Source organism: Bos taurus, chromosome 7 (genome assembly GCF_002263795.3).
Source record: "Bos taurus isolate L1 Dominette 01449 registration number 42190680 breed Hereford chromosome 7, ARS-UCD2.0, whole genome shotgun sequence".
Lineage (NCBI taxonomy): Eukaryota > Metazoa > Chordata > Mammalia > Artiodactyla > Bovidae > Bos > Bos taurus.
The window spans coordinates 43,213,780-43,239,677 of NC_037334.1; the positions used below are offsets into that span (position 1 = coordinate 43,213,780).

The 25,898-nt window shown below is 59.8% G+C and overlaps 2 protein-coding genes and 1 long non-coding RNA gene across 5 annotated transcripts in view; 1 reads left to right on the forward strand and 2 right to left on the reverse strand.

Moving 5' to 3' along the window:
* Positions 1-20,305, forward strand: HCN2 (hyperpolarization activated cyclic nucleotide gated potassium and sodium channel 2). Its single transcript, XM_024995092.2, has 8 exons — positions 1-650; positions 9,833-10,256; positions 11,255-11,416; positions 12,633-12,851; positions 13,937-14,083; positions 17,155-17,395; positions 17,558-17,722; positions 18,984-20,305. Exons 1-8 carry the CDS (start codon positions 4-6, stop codon positions 19,688-19,690), a joined length of 2,712 nt encoding a protein of 903 aa, XP_024850860.1. The 5' UTR covers positions 1-3; the 3' UTR covers positions 19,691-20,305.
* LOC132345739 (uncharacterized) lies at positions 2,705-5,544 on the reverse strand. Its single transcript, XR_009495245.1, has 2 exons — positions 5,240-5,544; positions 2,705-3,106 (listed from the first exon to the last, which is right to left on the reverse strand). It is a non-coding gene; the product is annotated as an uncharacterized lncRNA (long non-coding RNA).
* POLRMT (RNA polymerase mitochondrial) overlaps positions 20,250-25,898 on the reverse strand; it is a 13,504-nt gene continuing 7,855 nt past the window's right edge. The window contains exons 6-21 of one of the 3 annotated variants that reach the window (NM_001205551.3): positions 25,721-25,870; positions 25,375-25,539; positions 25,076-25,231; positions 24,625-24,849; positions 23,626-24,432; positions 23,141-23,263; positions 22,727-22,849; positions 22,350-22,529; positions 22,123-22,209; positions 21,924-22,046; positions 21,803-21,855; positions 21,595-21,693; positions 20,931-21,003; positions 20,702-20,793; positions 20,556-20,617; positions 20,250-20,471 (exon numbers count right to left, since the gene is read on the reverse strand). In NM_001205551.3, coding sequence (NP_001192480.3) covers positions 20,422-20,471; positions 20,556-20,617; positions 20,702-20,793; positions 20,931-21,003; positions 21,595-21,693; positions 21,803-21,855; positions 21,924-22,046; positions 22,123-22,209; positions 22,350-22,529; positions 22,727-22,849; positions 23,141-23,263; positions 23,626-24,432; positions 24,625-24,849; positions 25,076-25,231; positions 25,375-25,539; positions 25,721-25,870 — 2,568 coding nt within the window. In that variant the 3' untranslated portion in view covers positions 20,250-20,421. Of the gene's footprint in view, positions 20,472-20,555; positions 20,618-20,701; positions 20,794-20,930; positions 21,004-21,594; positions 21,694-21,802; positions 21,856-21,923; positions 22,047-22,122; positions 22,210-22,349; positions 22,530-22,726; positions 22,850-23,140; positions 23,264-23,625; positions 24,433-24,624; positions 24,850-25,075; positions 25,232-25,374; positions 25,540-25,720; positions 25,874-25,898 lie in introns of all 3 variants that reach the window. The other 2 variants (XM_005209258.5, XM_010807222.4) reach the window with 2 other exon arrangements.

Below are 25,898 nucleotides of genomic sequence, written 5' to 3' on the forward strand. Positions count from 1 at the left end.
GCCATGGACGCGCGCGGGGGCGGCGGGCGGCCCGGGGAGAGCCCGGGCGCGACCCCCGCGCCGGGGCCGCCGCCGCCGCCGCCGCCGCCCGCGGCCCCCCAGCAGCAGCCGCCGCCGCCGCCACCACCCGCGCCCCCTCCGGGGCTCGGACCGGCGCCCCCTCAGCAGGCGCCCCGGACCGAGGCGGCGCCCCCGGAGGCAGCAGATGAGAGCGGCCCGCGGGCCCGGCTCCGCAGCCGAGACAGCTCTTGCGGCCGCCCGGGCACCCCGGGCGCCGCGAGCACGGCCAAGGGCAGCCCGAACGGCGAGTGCGGGCGCGGCGAGCCGCAGTGCAGCCCCGCGGGGTCCGAGGGCCCGGCGCGGGGTCCCAAGGTGTCGTTCTCGTGCCGCGGGGCAGCCCCGGGGCCCGGGCCGGGCTCGGGCGCCGGGCCCGGGCCGGCGGACGAGGCGGGCAGCGAGGAGGCGGGCCCGGCGGGGGAGTCGCGCGGCAGCCAGGCCAGCTTCATGCAGCGCCAGTTCGGCGCGCTCCTGCAGCCGGGCGTCAACAAGTTCTCGTTGCGGATGTTCGGCAGTCAGAAGGCCGTGGAGCGCGAGCAGGAGCGCGTTAAGTCAGCGGGGGCCTGGATCATCCACCCTTACAGCGACTTCAGGTACTGTCGCTCGGAGGGCCAGCTGGCCTGCGCGGAGGGGCACAACGAGCGGACGCGCGCGGAGGCCGTCCTGGGAGCGCTTTGGAAGGGCGGGGCGGTGCGCCCCACGGGTGACCTCGGGCCCCCCTCAGTGACCTCGGGAGAGTCCGGGACCCGCCCCAGAAGGACCTGGGCGTCAAAGGCGCCGCCCTTGGAGGGGCGCTGGGAGTTGCACGCAGGCTCGTGCCATGACCCTGGCGCGCCCCCTCCCACGCAACCTGACATTCTCCGCCCTTCGAGTGGGCGCACGTCACGGGCCGCAGGACCAGGGTCTGAGCGCAGAGGGGCGGAGAGGACGAATAGAGGGGAACGTGGGCGCCAGGGAGGCGGAGGAGCGGAAGGAAGGAGGAAGGAAGGGCGCCCAGGAAGGACGCGCCCCATAGAGGCTGGCGGAGAAAGGGTTAAGCGGACACGCCGGATCCCACGGTCTCCACCTGCGCCCCACGCCGCAGAGAGGCGCGCCCCGGGTCCCTGGGCCTGGGTGTTGCGCGAGGAGTAGATGCTGAGCGTGCTGGTATCCCACGGCCGTGTCTTCTCAGCCTTATCAGCTCTGGAGGCCGGGTGGCGTGCCCAGGTGTCGGTGGTTGGGTTGTCGATGTGGAGCCGGCTGGTGCGTGGAAAGGCTCAGAGCGAGGCTGGAGCAGGGTCATGCCGCGTTTGTTTGCAGTTCCGTTCCTGGGCGTGCGCTGTGTGGCCTGCGAGTGAGAACGATGCCTGTCACTGCAGTCCGTGTGTGTGATCAAGAGCATGTGACTGCGGGGGACGGGGGTCCTGGGGGCGCGGGCCGAGCGCTCTGGGGGGTGTGTCTGCACGGCAGATCGCGGCTGTATGTTGGGGAGAGATGGTGTGTGTGTGTGTGTGTGTGTGTGTGTGTGTGTGTGTGTGAGATGATGTGTCCCTTACTGGAGTGTGTGAGCTAGGGTGCACAGGGTCTGTGTGCCCCACTCCGCTCGCCTACTGGCTGTGGCTCCCAGGGAGGATGCGGTTTCAGCACCACGGACAGCAGTCCGGAGGCCTGCGGGTCCTCTCCTTCCGCGGGTCTCGGGTCTCCCCTCTTCTGGAGTCGGAGGTCTTTTGCTCCTGGACCCCCAGAGCTGGGAAAGGGGGCTGCGGGACTCTCCCTTTCTCTGGACGGCTGGGGAAACGGAGGCCCAGGGACACAAGTCAGGGGTAGAGACTGGAGGAAAGTCCATGATTCCAGCTCCTCACCCTTCAGACCCTCCTGGGAGGTGAGTGCAGCCTTGACTAGAGGTTTGGGTTTGGGGAGAGGCCAGGGGCAGAGGTCTCAGGGTCACGTCCTGATGGGGTGGCGGGGGGCGGCGGGGGGGCCTCTGGATGGTCCTGACCTGCCTGGGGGCTTTGCATCCTTCTGTAGATGGTTCTGGTCTGTGAAATGGGGATGGACTTGACTTCCAGGGCTCTCTGGCCCACCTGGTCCCCCTGTGAACCGGGGGCTAACACCAGCTGGCTGGAAAGCGATATGGGGGACATGTGGGCACCGGGAGGTAGCTGCAGAAAGTAGTCATTCCCCTGTCCCCTCCAGCACGTCTGTTTGCAGCTTCCCCAGGGCAGTGGGTAGCCCAAGCTTCCTCTCAGCTGCAGAAGGGATGGTGGTGCTGGGAGAAGGAGCTGGATGTCCCCATCCTTCTGCCTGTCCCACACAGTCATTCGTGTGTCCCTGGGCAGATACATTGTAAACTGGGGGTGATCAATGGGGTGGGGGCGAGGGAAGGGGCATATGTGGCCTGTAGCTGGGACAAGGTAAGCCAGTCAAGGTAAAAACCCTAAGATCCTGCCAAGTTGGAGTGCAGCTACCCCAAATTTACACACCAGGAGAGGGGCACAAAGAGGTAAATTCACTTGCCCAAAGCCACGCAGCTAGTCCCAAGCCAGGTAGAATGGGGATTCACGCCTAGGGAGGCTAGCCTCTGAATCCACACTTTGGATTGTCAGGCACGCTGGTTTCTGGCCATGTCCCGTCCAGGCCAAGAAGAAACAAGAGGAACAAAGGCATCCTGTGTTCATGGGTGTGTGTTAGTTTTAAGAACCATTCATAGAGCAGCAGGGAGGGTCCTTGGATCTGCTTGTCCACACTTGGCTCTGTCTGTGCTGATGACCTGATGGTGCAGACACTGTCCACGCTGGTGCCCAGGTGAGCCCTGGACACGACTGAGAAGGGAAATGAGGCCAAGAGGCCAAGGCTCCCACACCAGCCCCAGGACCACTTCCTTGAGCAACAACTTTGTTCAGGTTGACCTGGCACCTGTCTGGCACGGACGACAGGACAATTCACGTTTGATGAGCTGGAACAGCTGCAGCCATGCCTCACTCCAAGGACCACGAGGGCTTCCAGGGAGAGGGAGTGTCTGCAGAGGCCTCGGGGAGGAGGGCTCTTGAGGCAGGTGACCAGACCAAGGCTTGGAGAGAGGAGTACAAAGTCTGGAACAGGCTGCGGAGGGGCTGGGGAAGTCTGCAGTGAGGCCTGAAGTCCCTGTGTATAGCCTGCAGCCCTTCCCAGGCTTCCCTGCCTCAGTTTCCCCAAATTCAAGGTGTACCCCACTTCTCTTGATCTGATTTGTGTCTGCACCACCTGTGCACTTGGAAGTGGCCTTTTCCCCCTTGATACGCTTACCGGCCTTTCACACACTCCCCCACCATGGTTTCCTGGGGCCTGGCATGCAGGGGGGCCCAGGATGATTTGGGGAGCCCATTGAGGGGCCCATGTGGGTGCCAGGTGAGGCCGAGAGTCAGGTCATGAGCCCCATTTCCTGGCAGCTTAGGACCAGCCCCAACCCTTTCTGGCATGTCTTCACTTTTTCATGGGGCTGTGGGTAACCCTAGAGCTGGCGCCTGGATACAGTCTACGAGCGTCTGTGGGGTTGGGGAGGGGAAAAGCATGTTCCAGGAACAACAGGAAGCTCTCCCACTCTGGACCATCCACTCCTTCTGCCACTTTCTTCACCTCCTCGGATGGTGATCACTTGGGGATCAAGGCAGCTGTGGTTGAGTGGGGGCCTGGGCATGTCTGGGATGGGGGGCCAGTGGCCTTATCTCCCCAGAAAGAGTATGGGCGGTGGCTTCCCAGGGCCTTTCATCCTGTTTCCAAGTCTGTAAGCTCCTCTGAGTTCTGACCTGAGTCTCTCCTGCTGCTCAATGTTCCCAAATTGTGTGCCACCAGAAGGCCTGATTTTGCAGGGAAAAGAGAAGTGGGTCCCTTTCCTGGCCCTCAGCAGAGTTCAGACAAAGCCAGGTCCTGTGGATGCTGGCCTGTATCTGTGACACCCTAGGGGACCCCAAGAGCCTGGGGTGGTAGAGGACTGGCCTGAAGATCCAATAGGACTAGAGGCCTTCTCCTGCCCCAGATGGCCCTATGGATCAGCGGGAGATCAGGATGCGTCAGCTCATGAGAATAAGCCCTGAATTATCCCAGGGGTGGTGGGGGTGGGGTGGGGTGGGGAGGGGAGGCAAGACAGGAACGGGGCTCAGAGCTTCCCTGGTTCTGAATCCAGCACTCAGAGTTGGGGGCAGTGGACATACCCATTTCCCAGGTGGAAGACCTGTGGCCCAGGCCCACCCAGCAGGGAGGAAGGGAGCTTCACTGTCCCTATAGGGGGTCGGGGCCCCTTGTCACTCTACGGGGTTCCTGCCTGAAGTTGGAGCTTCTGGTCCTTGAATTCCCTGCTTTAGATTGTCACACACCTATGCCCTGTGTCCACATCCAGGGCCTGGGCATGACCTGGGGGCTCAGGGGGAATGCTGGGAGAGTTCACTTTATATAAGCTAGCTTCCTCTGCTACTCACTTGCTCAGGAAAAACCCTGCTTCACTTCCCCCAAACACAGTGAGCACAGGCCACCCCACCTCTGCCTGAACACTACCCTCCACCCCTTCCTGGCAGGGATGTTTGTCCTTCTTACTTTAAACTCACTCTGGCCATGGCCCCCACAGCCCCACAGAGCCCGGCTCCCACACCTCTCATCGCTTTTCACCTCCCTTTATGCCCCTGCTCCAGCCCCAGACCTTCCAGCTGCCCAAAAGGCAAACTCTTTGCTGGCTGTTCCCTGGGCCCAGGGTGCAGTGCCCTGTACTTTGCCTAGCGGCCCTTCTCCATCTTCTGCCCACATGCCACTTCCTCTGAGAAGCCCTCCTGATTCATCCTGGCTAAAGCAGCCCCCCTGAAGCATCCCAGTCATTTTTCTGTCTGTGTGGAACATCCAGCTCCCCACCTGGGCTGGGGCCCCGAGGGACTGACAGGTTTGTCTGGTCACCACGTGTCCCCCTGGCCTGGCACCCAGTTGGCCCCACAGTCTGCCCTGTCTTGGGATCACCCAGGAATCCTCCCCCGGGGAGTCTCCCTTTCCAGATCACTGACACCTGCCTGGGATCTGTAACTCATGTCCAAAGGCTCAGGCCCTAATCCTCCACCACCCCACCCTCCACCCCTCCAGGCTCATCCTTAATTGCAGACCTCCAGCCCCTAATCCCCTGGGATTTGCCTGATCTGATCCATAATTCCTAGACTGCCTCCTGCCCAGTTCTTGGTTCTCCAACCTGGAACGGAGGGAGCTGCTGCCCTTGTTCACCGTGTCCATGGCCAGCAGCTTCAGGCTCCTGGGATGCCCCTACCGGCCCCTCTCCTGGTCCTGCCTGCCCGGTCCTGGAAGCACAGGCTGCTTGTCCAGTTTCCAGAGTTGAAGGGAGGGGCCTGGAGCACTGGAGATAGGAGGGTGATCACGTGGTCCCCAGCTCTGGTCCTGAGGTCTGACTGCCTGGCTTCTGTCACTTAACCGTTTCCAGCCTCGGTTTCTCCATCTGCACAAAGAAAGGCCGGAGAGCTGCTGGAGCAGGTGCTGGGCTCCCGGTGGGCCCCACTGACATCAGAACCACCTGGGAGAGGGTTCTGAGTGCTCCTGTTCACAGAGTGTTGGGGTCATTGTGCTGAGCCCCCCACTTCCTGCCCAGGAGCCCTGGCCTTGCTGTCTTTCAGGGCCCAGTTCCTATCTGGGCACAGGTGGGAACCAGGGTCTGAGTGTTTTCTCATGGGGTCTGTTTGTTCGGGAGGACTTCTCCGTACAGGGTTTAATTACCATCCCCAAAGACCCTGGGTAACTGAGGTAGCTGTGACCCCAGACCCTGAAGCCCTGACCTTGTCCTGGAAGCTCTTGGGGTCCTGGGGGGTTCCCTGGGTCCTGGTGGGAGGGGTCTCTGGGTCCCAAGGGTCCCTGGGTCCCGGGGAGTCTCTAGGTCCTGGGGGATGTCTCTGGGTCTCAGGGGTCTCTGAGTCCTGGGGATACTGGGAGGTATCTGGGTCCTGGGGGAGGTCTCTGAGTCCTGAGGAGTCTCTGGGTCCCAGGGGGGTCCATGAGTTCTGGGGAGGACACCTCTGGGTCATGGGAGGGCATCTCTGGGTCTTTGGAGGTCTCTGAGATGGCCTACTGTAGGAGGGGCTGCTGGGATTGGGCAGATAAGGCATGGAGGCTCAGAAGAGAGTGATCAGCCCTGGGGCTGCACAGCCCAAGGGGGCAGGCAGGCCCAGGAGACGTGGAGGTACAGGGGAGGGGGGCCTGGAACCTATACCCCAGGCCTCAGTCCCCTCCTCCTGCCCACCTCCAGGAGGACCGCGTTGGCTGAAAGGGATGAGGCTGAGACCCTGGGCAGCCAGGGATAGTTCTCAGTGACCAAGGGGCACTGGCCAGGGCTCAGGCCTGAAGGTGGAGTTCCTGGCAGTGTGGGCAGTAGACAGGACAGGCCCAGGGGTGGCAGGCTGGCTCTCAGGTCTCTGGCCCCGCATCCCAAGCCTGGGCCACCTCTCTGGTCTGTCAGTAGGGAAGTGTGGTGTCTGCCCACACCTGCCCCCCTACCCACACCCTGACCGCAGAACAAAAGGAGAGAATGTCTGTGATGTGTCACCTGGGGAGGAGAAGCACTTCTGCTTCTGGCCATTTAGACTTTCTGCCCCACCCTGGGGATTTCTAGGCCCCCCAATTTAGACTGTTTCTAACCCCCTCTCATGAGTTTCTGGGCTCTCTGGAGGTTTCTTCTTCACTGGCCTTTAGTTACTCTTTCCTACTTGCTTTGTCCTCAGGCATAAGCCCTTCAACCCCAAAACTGGGGCTGGGGGAGAAGGTCTCAATTCAGAAAGCGGGGGGGTTAGGAGCTTTGCTGTGGACATGCTGGGGGTGGAGGTAGGGAGCAGGCAGGTGAGGCCCCTCGGTCAGGTTGGGTCTTGGGTCCTGGGGGTCTCAAGGCTGAGTAGATGATGCAGATCAGAGGTCTGAGCCCTACATCTGCTCTAGATTTATGTAAAGAAGGCTTTGAACTTGGAGCAGTCCTTTGTTCTGCCCTTATCACTCACCCCAGATCATGTTGACACTTTCATCTCTAAAGGTCTCCATCTATCTCCACCCCAAGGTGGGTTTCCCAGCTGGAGTCCCCATGGCCACTGGGAGAAGCCCTCAGCATGTGTGGGTGGACAGGGCCAGGGGACCCTCAAAGCCTGCCTTTCCCTGGGCTCCTCCCAAACAGATAGAAGAAGAGACTGAGGTTCCCAGGGGCTGGAGGGACTTGCCAAGGTCACACTTGCCAGTGGGCAGAAGCCCAGACCTGGCTGTTGTCACCACCGTCTTGGACTTTGAGTCCTTTCCAGGCTTGGCTCTCACAGACCAGGCTGCTGTGAACATCTTGTTACAAATCACTTTTTAATTTTTTTCTCTTCCTCTTGGATGATTTCCTTGGGATCAGTTCCCCGAAGTGGAAGGCCTGGGTTACTGGGCAGGTGAGGTGCTATGCTGCTGCTGCTGCTGCTAAGTCGCTTCAGTCGTGTCCAACTCTGTGCGACCCCATAGACAGCAGCCCACCAGGCTTCCTCTTCCCTAACAGGGCTGCTCCCAAGAGAACCAACCCACAGTGTCTCCCAAATCAGGGTGCTCACTGTAGTCAGGTCAGCACTGCTGTTTATACCTTTCTGTTAGTTTTTGCTAATTTGGGGGAGTCCCTCCAGCCCCTGGGAACCTCAGTCTCTTTCTGTCTGAGGGAGGTCCAGGAAGTGGCAGGCTTTGAGGGTTCCCTAGCCCTGTCCTGCCTGCATACACTAGAATCTTCTCCAAGAGGACTTGGGGACTCTGGCCATCATGGGGAGGGCGCCTGGCCTACCAGATGGCCCAGGACACCCACCTCAGGGTGGGCGTCTCTCCCTGCACTGTGAGAGGCAAAATCAAACAAAGGACTCTGTTCTGAATTTTAGACCATCCTTTGTCTGAATCTTGACAGGGAATGTGGCCTCAGACCCCGATCTGGGGCATCCCTTCATCGCTAAGATCCTGGTCCTCGGTGTTCTCTTGTATACATGTGTTAACATAAATACAACATAGCATTTGGCCTTTAACCATTTAAAAGCATACAGTCAAGTGACATTAAGTACATTCACAATGTTGCTCAATCACCACCTTTCATCCTTGCCAGAACATTTTCATCTTCCCAAACAGAAACTCCCTAGCCTCTGACAACCAGGAACCCACTCTCTGTGTCTGTGTATCTGCCTGTTCTGGACGTTTCCCATCAGTGGAATCACACCCCACGTGTCCTCCTGTGTCTGCTTCTCTCACTGAGTACCATGTTCTCAGGGTCCATCCACGTGGTAGCGAGTATCAGGGCTTCTCCCCTTTTTGTGGCTGAGTGATGCTCCCATGTGTGGAGGGAACACATTATGTTTATGTGTTCATCCACTGATGGATGCATGGATTGTTTCCAATTCTGGCCACTGTAAGTCGTGCCATGGTGGACACTGGTGTACAACAGTCTGTTTGAATACCTGCTTTCCATCCTTGGGTGTAGGTCCAGGACCCATGTGGAATTGCCAGGCCACATGGTAACTTTAACTTTCTGCAGCGCCGGACAGTTTTGCCTTGAGTAGTTTTGATTCCTGTTTGTTGCAGGGCTGGGCATCTTTCCATGTGGCCTTTGCTGCGTCCATCTGTCCTCACGGGTGAATGTTGAACTCAGGACACGGTGCCCGGCTGTTGATAGATTTATTCCTCAAATGACAGGCCGTTTCGAAAGAGCATAGCATTCCCAGGTGGAATTCTGGAATTGACCTCAGGCACACATTATCAGTCCTGGGTGTGTGGGTCTGGCAGCAGAAGCAACCAGTCATCCCACTTTTAGGCATATTTATCACATGAAACATCCAAGCCTGGCCAAGTTGGGTCACTCAGGTTCCTCTGTCGCCTGGCCCTATGCTCTGCCTGCCAGGCCTTCCTCTTCCTTTCTCCCTGCCCCTGGGGCACCCCAGCCTCTTCCCTGTCTCCAGCGCCTCCCCCCCCCGCCCCCCACCCTGTACCCTGAGCGCTTTCAGAAATGGAGGGATAGCCAGTGACCCCTGCTCAACCTTCCGGTGCCCTACAGGGAAACCCAGTGGGGGTGGGGGTCCTGCACTCTGTCTGGCACCCATCCCATACCTGCAGCCACCACCCAGCCACCCAACACTCCTGGAGCCAATCCCCACCCCACCCCTCCAGCTTCTCCCTTGTCTCCTCCCTCCCTGCTCAGCCTTACTTCCTTTGGCATGCCAACCTTATGCCAGGCACATCGGACCTTTTTGGTCCCAGGAAACATTTAGTCAATTTTTGAGTGGCTATTCTAGGTCTCTGACTTCTTCAAAGAAAGACGGTCAGGCTGGGCCTGTGAGAGGAACTGGGCTGGAGGAGTCCAGGCAGCAGTAGAGTGCAATCTGGGACGTGGGAGGGCTTCCTGGAGGCAAGGTCCACACTAGCCCTGCGTGCTAAGTCACTTTAGCCATTTCCGACTCTTTGCAACCCCACGGACTATAACCCTCCAGGCTCCTCGGTCCATGAGATTCTCCAGGCAAGAATACTGCCCTCCTCCAGGGGATCTTCCCAATCTAGGGATCGAACCTGTGTCTCTTACATCCCCTGCATTGGCAGGAAGGTTCTTTACCACTAGCGCCATCTGGGAAGCCCTCACCAACTATGACCCGGGGTGGGGGCAAATTGTCAGCTTCGCTGGAGTATGCGAGTTCTGGGCTGGTCTTCAATGGTACCTGCGTGCACAATGGGGCAGGCAGAAGCGCTCAGAGGAGGGCCCCACACAAAGGCAGAGTCGTGACCCACTGCACCTCGCCCCCAGGTTCTACTGGGACTTCACCATGCTGCTCTTCATGGTGGGAAACCTCATCATCATCCCCGTGGGCATCACCTTCTTCAAGGACGAGACCACGGCCCCATGGATTGTGTTCAATGTTGTCTCGGACACATTCTTCCTCATGGACCTGGTGCTGAACTTCCGCACGGGCATTGTGATCGAGGACAACACGGAGATCATCCTGGACCCCGAGAAGATCAAGAAGAAGTACCTGCGCACGTGGTTCGTGGTGGACTTCGTATCCTCCATCCCCGTGGACTACATCTTCCTCATCGTGGAGAAAGGCATCGACTCTGAGGTCTACAAGACGGCCCGCGCCCTGCGCATCGTGCGCTTCACCAAGATCCTCAGCCTGCTGCGCCTGCTCCGCTTGTCGCGCCTCATCCGCTACATCCATCAGTGGGAGGAGGTGAGTGGCTCTGCGTGGGCTCAGGGGTGGGGCCAAGGCCATGGGCGGGGTTTTGCGGGGCTGGTGGGCAGGGGCTGTGGGGCTGGGGCACAGAGGCAAGGGTGGGGTCAGTGGGGTCGTAATGGGCTGGAACTGGGCTGGGATGTAGGGGCAGGGTTGTGATGGGCGAGGGGGTGGTGATGGGTGAGGATGCCGTTGTGATGGGACCAGGCGATGGCTACAGGAGGCACCGGCAACAAAAAGGCCGGGCCATGATGGGAGACCCTTGGCGGGGGGTGCTGCAGGGTCCAGGGGCGTACTACAATGAGAAGACAGGCGGGATTAGACACACAAGAGTAGCGGTGTCATTGAGTACACCGAGCGGAGTTACAGGAGCTGCCGAGACGGGCCTGGGAAACACGGGTGGAACCTGGGCGGATTGGGGGCGGGGAGCTAGGGGCGTGGTCACAGGAGCCCCTACCTGCTGGGGAGTGGGTTCACAGAAAGCACTGCATGAATCCTTGACACATCTGCAGCCCTTCCTTCGTTCTGCCCTGTGAGAGGCAGACTTCACAGCCCTGTTGGCAATGGGGAAACTGAGGCCCCAAGAAGTGAAGTCATGACCCTCTCTCCCAAGTTCAGACCCACTTCTGGACTTAGTGTGACCTGACTTCTGCAACCCTCGGCCACCATACGGGCTCAGTCACCAGCACTTGCCAGGACGGCGACAGGCTGCCGGGGGGGTGTGGGTGGGGACTGGGTCACTGGAAGAGGCAGTGGTCCTCAGAGAGGACACTGGGTGGCTGGCCAGGCAGAGATTTGGTGCCTGGGTGGCAGGCTGGTAAGGGGCCATGTTCTCTAGTCTAGGGCACTTCATTACCTTGAGAGGCCTATGGGGAGTGGGGGCTACAAGGAGGCAAGGGCTGCCCCTCGTTGGGGACTGCGTCTTCCCACTGCTGGAGCATGAGTAACCATGGGTCTGCCGGACACTCACGTGAGCTGCCCTGCCTCGCCCCTAGATCTTCCACATGACCTACGACCTGGCGAGCGCCGTCATGCGCATCTGCAACCTCATCAGCATGATGCTGCTCCTCTGCCACTGGGATGGCTGCCTGCAGTTCCTGGTGCCCATGCTTCAGGACTTCCCACGCAACTGCTGGGTCTCCATCAACGGCATGGTGGTGAGCCCGGCGCTCGTGTCCCTCCTGCGTGCCTGGAGCACAGGGCACCTGAAACCCCCTCTGGTGGTGAGCGCTCCTCTGGGCTGCTGTCCCAGTTGGAGCCTTGCAGGTCCGGAACTATGGAGATCCTTCGCCGTTTGAGGGCAGTAGAGCTGCTTTTGTCCCCCTCTCCCCTCTAGAAATCACGTCATCTGCTTATTGTTTTGTGATCCATTCCACTCTTTTATTTGCACGCATGTGTGTGCATGCTGTTGCTTAGTCATGTCTCTTTTCGACCCCCTGGAGTGCAGCCCACCAGGCTTCTCTGTCTGTGAGATTCTCCAGGCAAGAATACTGGAATGGGTTGCCATTTCCTCAAGGGGATTTTCCAAACCCAAGGATCGAACCCGCATCTCCTGCATTGGCAGGCGGACTCTTTCCCACTGAACCACCTGGGAAGCCCATTTTATTTGCACCCATGTGTTTAAATGACAATTTTATCATAGTCCTCAAATGGGAAAGTGGTATCATCGGTCTTGAGAAGTAATAAATTGGGAGATTCAGGAGCACCTATTGCTTTCTGGCTGAGACTGTTAACAAGCCTTTCTCCCGCTGGGGTGCATTTGGGGCACAGGGCAGGTGGGCATTGATGGGCGGGAGCAGTGGAGGGAAAACCCTTGGGCGCCCAGCCCAGCGCCTGGCACAGCTGCCTGGCTGAGGCAGCTCATTGTCTGGCCGGACACCCGGGCATGTGGTCCTATTTCCTGAACGGGGCCTGCTGCCCCTCCCCTAGCTGGTTCAACTGAGGACTGGCAGGGGGTGGTGGGTTTCTTCCTGGTCCTGTCTGATGCCTCTTCCTCCCTGCCCCTCTGATCAGTTCAGTGTCCTCAGCTCACTGTCCCCAGGACTTCCCCATTCTTTGGCCTCAAAGACACTCATCAGAAGTTGTAAAGTGGTGAGGGCTCTTGAACACCCAGAGCTGGACTCTAGCTGCTCGGAGCCTGTTTCCCCAGGAATGAAGTGGGGAGGTGGCTTCATGCCGGCCCTCTGCTGAGTTGCTGTAACATGTGTACACATCACGTTGGCTGCCTGAATCTAGTTTCCCTTGGTTGACTCTGGACACAGGGAGCTGGATGCCTGGGGAAGGGTGGGCAGGCAGGGCCCTGCGGGGGGTGGTTGTCGAGAGGCTCCCTGGGGACTTCGAGCCCCTGCCCACCACCCACCCTTGGACTTGCAGAACCACTCATGGAGCGAGCTCTACTCCTTCGCGCTGTTCAAGGCCATGAGCCACATGCTGTGCATCGGGTACGGGCGGCAGGCGCCAGAAAGCATGACGGACATCTGGCTGACCATGCTGAGCATGATCGTGGGTGCCACCTGCTACGCCATGTTCATTGGCCACGCCACCGCCCTCATCCAGTCGCTGGACTCCTCAAGGCGCCAGTACCAGGAGAAGGTCTGAGGGGGGAGGAACCCCCGAGGGTCTGGGGTCCACCCCATGTCCCTCCAGCTCCATGCATTGTGCTCAGGATGGAGGCCAGAGGGGTAGAGGGGATGGGGACCTAAAAAGGGTCTGTGGCTGTGATCAGGACTGAACATCCCCCCCAACTCCTTGGTGGGGGGAGCAGCTCACAGAAGGACAGTGAGAAAGCTCAGAGCCCTGAGGAAGAAGTCTAGAGGGGACACAGGGGCCAATGACGGGGAAAGGACAGGGCCAGGAGACCCCTTGGTGAGGGGTGTCTCTGGGCTGTCCCAGGAAGGGTGGGGGTGGTAGGGTTGCTCAAGGACACAAGGGAGGCCTCTGGGAAGCAAGGATGTCCTGGAACTTGGCCTCCCTGGGGCGAGGCCAATGTGGCCCCATAGACCAGCACTTCCTGGAGGTCAGCATCAGTCTTCTGCCTCAGTTTCCCCTCCCTCGGGCCAAGGATGGCCCAGTTCCCCAAACCCTGCCCCACCTGTCCCTGTACTGCTACCCCAGGGCTGGCCTTGGCCCAGCAGCTGCCGCACCCCCAGCAGTGGCCCAGCAGTCAGGTCGGCTGGGTCAGCTGGGCCTGGTGCCAGGCGCCCCGGCTGTCCGGAAGCCACCAGCCTCCCACCCAAACACGAGCTGGTGCCGCCACCCGCCCGCCGTCACGGGTTCCGCTGAGCTCAGGACAGCTGTGGCTGGGCGGGGCTAGGGCGGAAGCGGGGCCCGAGCTCCCCTAGGGGTGCCACCCTGGGGACAGTAGGGCCTGGCACCCCTGACTGGTGCCCTTGCCCCCAGCCCTGTTCAGGAGGGGCTGGGCTGGCGATTTCTAAAAAGATCATCGAGGAGGGGACCACCAAAGGGTCAGGGGTGGTGGGAGGGGTTGCCAGAAGATATTCAGGACACAGGAGTTAACTTTTACTGCCAGGGTTAAAATTATCAGGGGCATTTTAGCCATTCATCTGAAATTCAGATTCCCTGAGTGTCCCATGTTGTCGTGGTCATAAGCTGAGGCCCGCTCAGGCTGGGGCTCTGGAGCAGACACTGCTGACCCAGGCCCCCCCATCCTGTTACAGTACAAGCAAGTGGAGCAGTACATGTCCTTCCACAAGCTGCCAGCCGACTTCCGCCAGAAGATCCACGACTACTACGAGCACCGCTACCAGGGCAAGATGTTCGACGAGGACAGCATCCTCGGCGAGCTCAACGGGCCCCTGCGGGAGGTAGGGGGTTCTGAGAGAAGTGAGCTCCTGGTGATCTGTATTTGATCTTTACTTAGACATTTACATCAAGTTAAACTGGCAAAACTGGATATTGGCAGAAGATAGCCATCTTCTGTCCTGTCCCTCCACCGGGTTCCTCCGGCTCTCCATCCGTTTTCTTACAAAACCATGGACGCCTGTGGGCCTCCAGGTGTCGGCACTCCCAGCGCCCCCTCTCTGAGCCCATCCTTCGCATTGAGGGAGGAGCTCGTGGCGCCCAGAGAGGCGAGGGAGGGGCACACCCTTCAATCCCTGAGGGTGACACAAGGGATGCCCTGGGAGCTGGTTCCCAAATGCTCAGTGAGAGGTGAGCCCCAAGGAGCTACACTCAGGTGCATTCTCTTCTTTTGGGAGAGTTTCCCTGTGATCAAGGGCTTGTGTTTCTGTGAATTGTCCGTAACTTTTGTTTTCCTTTGGAACTTTTGGCCTTTTTTAGAAAATTTTATTTTTAATTGAAGTATAGTTGATCCTCTGGGAAGATCCCCTGGAGGAGGTCACAGCAACCCACTCCAGTATACCTGCCTAGAGAATCCACAGAGGAGCCTGGTGGGCTACAGTCCATGGGGCTGCAAAGAGTCAGACACTACTGAAGCAACTTAGCACAGCACACAGTTGATTTATAATGCTGTGTCAGTTTCTGGTGTACAGCAATGACTCATCTATCTATACACACTCTTATAGATTCTTTTCCATTATGGTTTATTACAGGTTAAGAGCTTTCTGTGCTACATAGTAGGACCTTATCTATTTTACATATAATATCTGCTAATCCCAAACTCTGCAATTACCTACCCCTTTCCCCTCTGGTAACTGTTTTGTTTTTGGCCAAACCATGAGGCTGCCAGATGGTTCCTCAACTAAGAATCAACCCAAATCTGGGCCCTTGGCAGTGACAGCATCGAGTCCTAGTCACTGGACCTGCCAGGGAATTCCCTAAAAACCTGGAGGACTTTACCTCTTGGTGATGTAGATTTCCACCCCGTGACCATTTGTCTTTTTTGAGATTTTTTTCTGACATGGACCATTTTTAGTCATCCTTGAATTTATTACACTATTGCTTCTGTGTTACGTTTTGGTTTTCTGGCCAAAAGGTGTGTGGGATCTTGGCTTCCTAACCAGGGATTGAATCTGCTGCAGCCCTGCATCAGAAGGTGAAATCTTAACCACTGGACTGCCAGGGAAGTCCCACCATTTGTCTTTAAACCTTGCTGATTGTGGTTTCTCCCCCATGTGGAATTTTTATGCTGTATACATCAGGTGCTTTGTGTATGCTTGCTGTGTACAGCAGGTATTCCATGTACGCTTGCTGCATACTGCAGGTGCTCAAACCTGACTGCTGCACACAAGTCTTCAATATCTCCTCTCTGTGTATAGCAGGCATGCAGTACATGCTCACTCTACAAAGCAGGTACCTACCACCTGCCTGCTCTACACCTAGGTTTTAGAGAAATTCTCCTGTGTCTTCTTCCGATATGTGTGGTCCCGTTTTGCATGTGGACCCGATGCCTTTGGAACCTGTCCTGGAACTGGTGTGAGGAAGGGTCCAGGCTCTCCTGCTGTGGGGCTGCACCCTCAGGCTCTGGGTGAACCGCCCTCGTGCCTGGTCTGTTTCTGGACTTTTCATCTGGCCCACAGGCCTGTCTGCTTTGTGTGCACCAAACCCACACTGTTTGTGTCGCAAGTTTTCAGTGTGTTTTGGTGCCTTGGAGGCTGAGTCCTCTGCTCTTTCTTATTTTGGGCTAAGCTGGGTCTTTGTTGCTACACAGGCTTTTCTCTAGTTGCGGTGTGCAGGCTTCTCATTGTGGTAGCTTCTCTTGTTTCAGAGCACAGGCTCTACGGTGTGTAGGCTTCTCATTGCAGTGTCTTGTTTCCTGGACACAGGATCTAGAGTGTGCGGGCTTCAGTAGTTGCGGCACACAGGCTCAGTAGCTGCGGTTCCCGAGCTCTAGAGCACAGGCTCAGCAGTTGCGGTGCACTGGCTTAGCTGCTCCATGGCATGTGGGATCTTCCCCATCAGGGATCCAAGCTGTGGCTCCTGCATTGGCAGGCGGATTCTTTACCAACTGAGTCACCAGGAAAGCCCCCTCCTCTTCTTTGTCATGGGTTTCCTGATGTTTCTGCTTGTGTATTCTGAGTGAACAGCCCCGGTTGTTAAGAAGCGAGCCAGGCAGCATTTCCACAGGCTGTGCACTGTGGCCCTACCCAGGGAGAAAGGGTGTCTCCTGTGTCAAAGATGGTAAGTGGCACGTGTTCATGGCTCTTCTGTGCCTTTGGGGGGTTTCAGTGCATCTTCATGTAGGGTTGGACGTGTCTTGTTAAACTCATGCCACGCCACCTCATATAGCTCTTTATCTGGGTGGATACAGGGTCTTCTCACGCATTGCATCTTCTTTGGAGTGGCTTTGTTTGTACATAAAGCTGGGTTTTTCTCTTTATGCTAAGCACTCCTTCTTACTGAAATGTACCTTAGAGAAAAGTACCCCTCCTGTCATCAGGGCTCACCTGATGGACATTCTATCAAGTAAAATCTGCACGTAATCCCTACACAGATCAAACATGGAATCTTCCCATCCCCTGAAGCTTCTCCACCAAAGATAAATGGTACCCTGTCTTCTACACCATGCGTTTACTTTAAGGCTCTTGGTTTTCATGTTGTTTTTTAAAAATCACTTGCTATTTTGACTAACTTCCCTTGTTATAGTTTTCCATTGACTCTTTTGGGTTTTTCAGGCAGTCCTATTAATAGAAAGAGTAAAGAGATAATTTTACTTTTTCCTTTCCAGTTCTTATAATGCTGGAATGCTTTCCCATGTCTAACAGCATCGACCAGTGTTGCCAACACAGAGTTAAACAGTAGGGAATCTTTCCCTGATCCTGTCCTTGGCAAAACCTCCAGTGACTGCCTATTAAGACGCTGGTCTTTGGGCTGAAGTGTACAACTGCTTTCACAGACCTAGGAGAGTTTGAGGTGCAACCTCCAAAAGGAGGATAAGATGGGGAAGCCTGACACTGTCCCCCTCCCACCCCCACAGGAGATCGTCAACTTCAACTGCCGGAAGCTGGTGGCCTCCATGCCACTGTTCGCCAATGCTGACCCCAACTTCGTCACGGCCATGCTGACCAAGCTCAAGTTTGAGGTCTTCCAGCCAGGCGACTACATCATCCGTGAGGGCACCATTGGCAAGAAGATGTACTTCATCCAACACGGCGTGGTCAGTGTGCTTACCAAGGGCAACAAGGAGATGAAGTTGTCTGATGGCTCCTACTTTGGGGGTGAGTGTTGGTGGGGAGCCAGAGGCCAGGGTGGCGAGCTTAGGGGCACAGGTGCAGCAGGAAGGACCCCAGATTGGGTGAGGGGAGCTGGGGTGCTCCGCTGGCTGGAAGGGCCCTGGGGGATGGCCCAGCAGTGAGGCCGCCGCCCCTGGCCACACGCAGAGATCTGCCTGCTGACGCGGGGCCGGCGCACGGCGAGCGTGCGGGCCGACACCTACTGCCGCCTCTACTCGCTGAGTGTGGACAACTTCAATGAGGTGCTGGAGGAGTACCCCATGATGAGGCGGGCCTTTGAGACAGTCGCCATTGACCGCCTGGATCGCATTGGTGAGTCAACACAGCGGTCAGCCTTAGTGGCCGCCCAGCAGGGACAGTCTGGGGGGTGGTGGTGCTATGGCCTAGCTGACCCTCAGGGCCTCTTCTCTGGTCTTGGGACCAGATTCCCCAACCCATTTTCTCCCTTGACTAAATACAGCCTGGGTTTCCCAAGGAAGAGGAAATTTCTGCTCAGCAGGCAAGTATTTGAGAACCTGCTGTGTGCCAGGAGGTGACAATGTGGCCCCTGAGGAGGATGTGGCAGCCACCCTCAGGCTTGTCACGGAGGAGAGGTGTGGGGGCAGGGAGCTTCCATGTGATTCCAAGCAGAGACCCAGATGAGTAGGTGTTACCAGTAGAAAGACAGAGGGCATGACCTGGAAGTGGACACAGCATGTGCCAAGGCCCTGAGGTGGGAAAGGGGCCTGGATTACCGGGAGTCAGGGAAGCTGGGAGGAGGGAGGCTTGAGAGGGGTGGGCAGGCACAAGAGCCCTAGCTAGTGGTAGAAGGCATTTGGACTCAGAAGCAATAGGGAGCTATGGATGATTCCAGGCAGGGGAGGACCTGATCAGATGTGTATCCTATGAGGCTGTGTATATACAGGAGGACTCTGGGAGCCTGCCTGTGTGTGTGTTGGGGGGTGTCCTGGGGAACCGGGGAGAGGCAGTGGAAGGGGTAATCTCAGAAATGGCTGAGCACTAGCTGAAGACTAGATGCAGGAGTCAGGGAGGCCCTTGATACCGTGTTTGGGAACAGACACAATGAATGGCTGCAGGACCGAGAGAGGGTGTGGGGGGAGGAGAGCCAACAGAAAGAGGACTTCCCAGGATACAGAAAAAACACTCAGTATGTTTATAGACAACAAGCACATACAATGTAGCTCTATACAATAGGTGCTTAACATATGTACTATGTACAGTAAGTGCTCAACAGCAGCTTGCTACATATACCATAGACCTTCAGCATGCTGAAGGCAGCGCACAAGGCACGCCACGGGAATTCCTGACTGTGTACAAGCAGGAATTCCACATGTTAGCTACACATAAAGGTGCCTGCTTCCTGCTTTCTGTATACAGTAGGTGCACAATTTCAGCTTTCTATATGCAGCAGATACTGGAATCTGTTCACGCTGGCTGTGCAATCAGGGTCCAATACCTGCTTGCTGTGCACACCAGGCACTGGGACACTGGCCTATTGGTTGGACGAGGCGCCCAGGCATGCCTGCTGTGCAGAGGCTGGCACCTCTGACACTTCCCTCCGCCTCGCCCCCAGGCAAGAAGAACTCGATCCTGCTACACAAGGTGCAGCACGACCTCAACTCTGGCGTGTTTAACAACCAGGAGAACGCCATCATCCAGGAGATTGTCAAGTATGACCGCGAGATGGTGCAGCAGGCTGAGCTGGGCCAGCGTGTCGGCCTCTTCCCGCCACCACCGCCACCTCCACAGGGCACCTCAGCCATTGCCACGCTGCAGCAGGCCGTGGCCATGAGCTTCTGTCCACAAGTCGCACGCCCGCTTGTTGGGCCCCTGGCACTCGGCTCGCCGCGCCTCGTGCGCCGCCTGCCCCCGGGGCCTGCGCCCACTGTCGCCACTGCTGCCGCCTCACCCGGACCCGCCCCTGCAGCCAGTCCCCCTGGCGCGCCTGCCAGCCCCAGGGCACCGCGGACCTCGCCCTTCGGTGGCGCACCCGGCTCCCCTGCTGCGCCCCGCGCTGGGCCTGCGCTACCTGCGCGGCGCCTAAGCCGCGCCTCGCGCCCGCTGTCTGCCTCGCAGCCCTCGCTGCCCCACGGCGCACCCGGCCCTGCGGCCACGGCGCGACCGGCCAGCAGCTCCACGCCGCGCCTGGGGCCCACGCCCGCCACCCGGGTCGCGGCGCCCAGCCCGGACCGTAGGGACTCAGCCTCGCCCTCACCGGGCACCGCCGGCGGACCCGACCCGCTGGACTCCGCGCGCTCACGCCTTTCGTCCAACTTGTGACCCTCGCGCGCCGCCCCGAAATGGGGCGGGGCCGTCACCCAAACCAAAGCCATGCCATTGCGCAGCCCGGGCCGCCTGCCCCAGAAGCCATAGAGGAGATGTAGGTAGTTGTAGTCGGACGGGCGGCCCGGGCAGGTGGGAACAGCCCCCCGTGCCCCACCCCCCCATCGCCCTGCGCCCACCCACATCGCCCCTGCCCCCGGCAGCCGCGCACGGGCGAGGGGGCTCCCTTCACCTCGGTGCCTCAGTTCCCCCAACTGTTAAGGGGGGACGGGCTGGCCGCGGCCGAGGGGAGAGGGCCGGGGAGGCTGCCCGCGCCCGCCCTCTGACGAGGATTGGTTTTTAAGTGCAATACTTGACCTGCCGGCTTCCCGCTGCCTCCGTTGCGCTCATGCAATAACCAGCCTAGTCCCTGTCCAGGCGCATCCACGGTGACCTCCCCGGAGCGGGCACACCCTTCTCCCTCCAGCGCCCCGGCGTGGGGGTGAGGCCGGGGGTCCCCGCCGTCGTGATGAATGTACTGACGAGCTGAGGCAGCAGCGCCCACCGCACCCCCCACGCCCCACTAACTCCCACACCCCCATTCCGCGCAATAAACGACAGCATTGGCGCCCAGCCTGCCGCGTCTGATTGCTTGGTGGGGACACAGAACGTAGCCCCCCCTCCCCAGGCAGCAGCCCCCATGTGGCGACAGACCTTTATTCACACTAGAGTACAGGGCGGCCCGGCAGTCAGCTGAAAAAGAACGTGGAACGCTTCACCTGGTCCAGGTCAAAGGTCCCTGCAGAGCGGAGGGAGACTGTGGGTGGGCTCTGGGGGCCCTGCCCCCAGCCCACAGGGGTGGCCACCCCGCCGGGGGTCCCACCTGTCGGAGGCACAGACAGCAGAGTGTCCTTTAGTCTGGAGACCCACATGCTCTTGGAGGTTCTGAAGGCAAAGACAGGGTGGGGGTGAGGCCAGGGCAGCCTGGAGAGAGGACAGTAGCAGTGCGGGTGGGAGGGGGGCCCTTACCTAGAATCAGAGCAGAACCGCTTGATGAGGAACCTGGACAGGTCATGGAGGATGGGCTGGCTATGCAGTCGGACGAATTGCTCCCGGCAGACCTGGGGACCGGAAGCAGGGGCAGAGGGCATCAGCAGCCAGAAACCAGACCCAAGCAGCGTGGAGAGTGGGGTCCCTGGTTAGGCAGGGTGGGGAGGAGGCTGGGGATGCGAAGCCGCTAGTGGGCGCAGGGCCGCACCTGGTTCATGACCCCGACATCAGCCGCATGCGTCCAGAAGCAGTCATGCACCGAGACGAAGGTCAGGCCCTTCCTGCAGCCAGAATGAGGGGTTCCTATAGAGGCACTGCACCTCGAGGTCCCCTCCTCACAATCCACACCTCCCCCAACCCCCACCATTGACCCAGTTCTCACCTCAAGCCCCTTCCCGCCACTCAGTGATGCCCACCCTCCTCCTGCCTGCACCCCTGCGCGCTCCAGCGGCTGTCTGTGTGCACGCCCCGCTCAGCGGGTAGGTGACGAGTTCTCTCAGGAAGATGCCTCTTTGCCACCAACCCCCAGCTGCTGCCTGATTCTCAGCTCCCTGTAGGGGGCTGCTGATGCTGGGCCCTGGTCCACCACAGGGCTCCATCCCAGGGTAGCCACCCAAGGGGAGGGGAGGTCAGTAACACAAAACTCCAGTGAACAGCAGGCTCAGAACAGCCACACACACCACCCCCCACCATGTGAGCAGCTGTTCCTAACAACCATCAATACTTCCCACCAGGTCCGAGGAGCTCAGGATAAACCAGACACCTTTGCCCAAACCTAGAATGTCCATGCACGTTGGGGTACCCTCAGAGGGCCAGCTTCATACTCAGAGCCCCTCCCCTACACCCCCACACGAGGACCCTGACCAGCACACCTGTAACAGTACAGGGCGGTGAGCATCATGTGTGTGGAGTCCAGTGAGTGGATGAAGTTGGGTGGGAAGCCGTTCTTCTGCTTCAGTGTGTTGGGCTTCCTGGGGGCGAGCAGGGTACACAGTCAGGACTCAGAGCCTGGCCACAGCCTGGGCCCCGCCCATCCCTACCCGGGTGGCCTCCTGCATGTCTGCCCGTGCCCACACTCACTGGTTGGTGTCCACGCTGCTGCTGAACGTGAGGCTCTGGAGCCCGCCTTTTATCTGCAGGGTGGGCATGGGGGACACAGAAGTGAGTCCTGCCCTGCTCAGTGGAGGTGGGCATGGGGGACGGCACGTACCATGACCTTGGAGTCTCGGTGGTAGGGCTGGATGATGGGGACACCCAGGGGCGTGATCCACTCCACAGCCGAGCCCGTGAGTGAGATGAGCCGGGCACTCTCAGTCAGCCAGCGCTGCGGGGATGAGCACCAGGTCAGCAGGGCTGGGTCTGGGGCCACAGCCCGGGGCAGGGGGAGGATGAGGCCTCACCTGGATGGACCGGGTGCCAGAGAACATCTCCTGGAGGCTGTTGAACACCTGGCGCACAAGGTAGTGAGATGCCTCCCACACGAACTCCTGGAGAAGAGTAGGGTGGATAGGGTTCAGGGTCCCTCGCAGGAAGTCCCCCCGCACGCAGGGGGTGGGCTTGCTCTGGGGACCCCGCAAGTGGCAGAGCCAAGCCCCTCCGTCAGGACTACCTACTGCCGGATGCGCACCTGGGGGAAGTCCTCGAGCTCCCGGAGGCGCTTCTCGATCTGCAGGCGGCCGCCGTAGCGGGTGACGCCGTACACCACGGTCATCACTGTCTGCTTGACCACCTTGCGGCTAATGAAGCCCTCCAGCACCTGGGCCACCCGCACTCCCTGCTTGGCATCCTGCCTGCGGAATACCTCCACCTGCAGAGGCAGTGGGCGGGGCCACCCACCCAGAGGTGGAAGTTTCCTCTCCTCTTGTGGGTTACCCCCTCTGCCTCCCGGGAACCCTGCTCACGGCCTGGTATGGTGACAGCTGGTGGCCATGGGGTCCAGCATCCAGACCCTGGTGGGTTTGGGGGATCAGGGCACACGGGGGTAGGGGGGGCCATGGTGCCTACCTGTGCAGCTACCTCACTGTACACGTCCTGCGGCAGGTCAGAGGGCGACAGGTTGACAGAGGTGGCCCCCGTGCTGTCCCGGCCCAGGGCGGCATAGTGCTGGAGGCCGTTACAGGAGCCGTCCTGGGCAGGGGGTGGACAGTGACGGACTGGGTGAGGTGGGCCAATGTCCGCGGTGGGGGGCTGGGGCTCCTGTTTCCCCAGCTCTGCTTAGGCAAGACCGCCCTGGACCCGCACACTGACAGGCAGCCAGGAACCTCTGCAACAGGGAACTGAGGCACAGAGAAGCCCTACCCGGGAACACCAGCCAGTGCAGAGTGGACACCATGCCATCCCTCAGCTCCTTAGCCTGAGGAAACTTTGGCTGAGCCCATGAGGGCTGGGCATGCTCCACAGCAGGGTCCCCCAGCTCACCTGGTGAACCGGAAAGTGGGAGATGTAGGTGGTAGGGTCGGGGGAATGCACCACCTGGGCAATCTCCATGCAGCAGGCCAGGGTTTGCCAGGGCTCATCTGCCTCCATCCACCACTTCCGGCCCTGTGGGAGGCAGTGGGCAGGGTGAGGCCAGACCCACGGTCTCCAGGCCCCACCTAGTGGGGTCAGAGCCAGCCTGGGAGTACTTCCTGGGCACAAGCAGCAGCTGGTTGGGCCCAGGTGGTAGAAGACATAAGGAGGCCCTGGAGGCATGGAGAGGACCAGAGCAATGGACCAGGGAGGGGACCGGCCTGGAGAGAGGGCCACAGTGGTATGAGAGGTGACAGTGCTGTCCACAGCCCGAGACAGAGAAAAGGCCAGCAGGAGAGTGCCAGGAAAGCAGCAGGGCTGGGGGTTGCCTGCAGGGTTCTGAGGTGGGTGCGGGGGCGGCGGGGCACACCCGATGGTGAGGGGTCAGAGCCCACCGTCATAGGTCGTTCAGCTGAGTCCAGGATGTCCTCCATCACCGCGTCTGCGTAGTCGCGGCGCGTCTGTAGTGACTCGCGCTTCTTGAGCCCTGTGAGGTTGATCAGGTGGATCTTGAGCCAGTCGAGGCCATGGGGGCCAAGTGGGCGGCCCTGGGCAAACTCCAGCAGCGCGCGGGCCAGGTCACTGCCGAGGTGGTTGAAGTGTGGTGAACAGGGGTAGGTACGGCCTCGGAAGTCCATGTTATGCGGCAGCCAGAAGACGTGGTTCCGCAGATGCTGGGCCAGCGACAGGCGGTAGAGTGCATCTGCGCGCAGGCTCTGCATCTCCCGTGCCACCTTCAGCCGCCGTGCCAGCTCCCGCCGCATCTCCGCCTTGTCAGCGGGTGAGGCCTCGGGCAGCAGGCAGCCCTTGGGGGTCTGGCGGCCCTCGGGGGGCCGGGGGGCCTCAGTGGGTGGGGCGGGCACGCCCAGGCGGGGGCAGCCCTTGTCCCTGAAGAGGTCAAGCACCAGGTCAAGCACGCGCCCATTGACGCGCCAAGCACAGTTGCCCAGCTGAGTGAGGGCATCCAGAGCGCCATGCAGCTCAGCGGGTGGGCAGCGCTCCAACAGGAGCTGGTGCTGCTGGGTGCCCTCCAAGGACCGCATCATCTTGGTGGGGCTCAGCAGGAAGGCGCCCGAGTGTGGTGACGTCCAGGGGAGGGGCGGGCACAGCATGGGCACCTCCGTGGACTCGAAGATCAGCGTGCGCTCCGCCGCTGTCTCCTGCAGCTGCGTGAAGGCTGGGTGCGGCTTCAGGATCCCGATCTGGAGGCAGGACAGGCCAAGAGGTCAGGGTACACTGTGAGGCAGCGGAGGAAGACACCAGGGTCCCCTCAGACGCCAGGACCCTGAGTCCAGGTCCTCAGGGTCTGGAGCCACAGCAGGATCCCAGAGCCCCACAGCCCCTAGGGTGCCCCCTCCCCCTTCCAGCGCAGAGGAGCACCATCAGAGAAGCACCTGGCGGAAACTGCGGAAAGAATACACGTGGTAGAGCACAGGGATGAGTGTGCTGGGGCCCCGGGGCGCTGCCAGGCTGCTGGGCATCTGCACGGCTCGCACCAGCACCTCTGCCAGCTGCTTGCCCAGCTGCACTAGCACAGACACAGGCCAGGGCTGCTCCGGGGGGGCCTCAGGCACGCCCAGCGCTTCCCAGCGCTGGCGAGGCAGGCAGGGCTCTGCTACCTGCGGGTGGGAGGGTGGTTCAGAGACCTGAGAGTCCAGGTGTAGACCTGAAGACCCCGGCTCAACCCTGGCAATGAGCAGGGTTAGGTGAGGAAACTGAGGAGGAGTCTGGGGGCCAATCTGGCCACCCCAGGCACGGAGGGGGAGGGGGAGGGGACCTCTGCTTGAGGCCTGGGGCACCCGGCCTGGGCCCCGGGCTCCCCCTGTTCAGGCTCCCTGGCCTCACCTGGGTGTCCGAGGCCAGCAGGTGCAGGTACTCGAAGTAGCGCTGCTCCAGCTCTTCTACCTGGTTCCTGAGCCGCTTCCTCTTCAACACACGCACGCCCAGCTCGTGCGCCAGGAAGAAGAGCGACTCGCCATGTGAGGGCAGCGCCTGCAGGGTCTGCGGGGCAGCCCCAGAGGACAGCACCGTAAGCCCCATGCTCCATCGGGACCACCTGACCCACCCCCTGGCCCGTGAAGCAGCACTCCTCCCACAGCCCCCCAGCCTACAGCAGTGGCCCCGCCCCCTCCTGGTGTGCACACCTGCAGCAGCAAGCCCACTAATTCCTTCTCACTGAGCAGGCACAGGTAGGGGAAGAGGGATGGGCGGCCTTCTGCAGCAGCGCGGGCCTCACTCTCCTTGGTCTCCTGCAGCTCCAGGGACAGCACCGACTCCCATTCGGCACGCAAGGCCGCCAGGGTCTTCCGCTGGCAATTGGAGGGGACAGGGCAGGGTTGCACAAGGAGTCACTACTGTGCCCAGGCAACCTGGCCCAGCCTGGTGGTAGAGGTCCTGGCTCAGAGAGAGGACCTAGTGGGACGGGTGCTGGGATGAACCCTGCCCAGCGGACACCCAGCTCAGCAGGCAGAAGCACCGCCAGCCCCTTACCGCCTGCAGGACCTCCTCGGTCAGGAGCGGGGCCTTCTCCACGGACTCCACGGTGACAGTGGTGGCCATCTCCACGCCAAGCTGCTGTCGGAAGAGGCCCTGCAGCTCCTTCAGGGACAAGTGCAGCTTCGGGTAGGACACAGAGGGGTCCTGCTGGGGCAACAGGCTGCCAGTGAGG

Excerpts from the sequence above, each read along its gene's own strand:
- HCN2 (XM_024995092.2), top strand. The coding sequence starts at position 4 with ATGGACGCGCGCGGGGGCGGCGGGCGGCCCGGGGAGAGCCCGGGCGCG. Across the intron at positions 11,417-12,632 it reads TCTCCATCAACGGCATGGTG|AACCACTCATGGAGCGAGCT; the intron begins GTGAGCCCGGCG and ends TTGGACTTGCAG. Across the intron at positions 12,852-13,936 it reads GGCGCCAGTACCAGGAGAAG|TACAAGCAAGTGGAGCAGTA; the intron begins GTCTGAGGGGGG and ends ATCCTGTTACAG.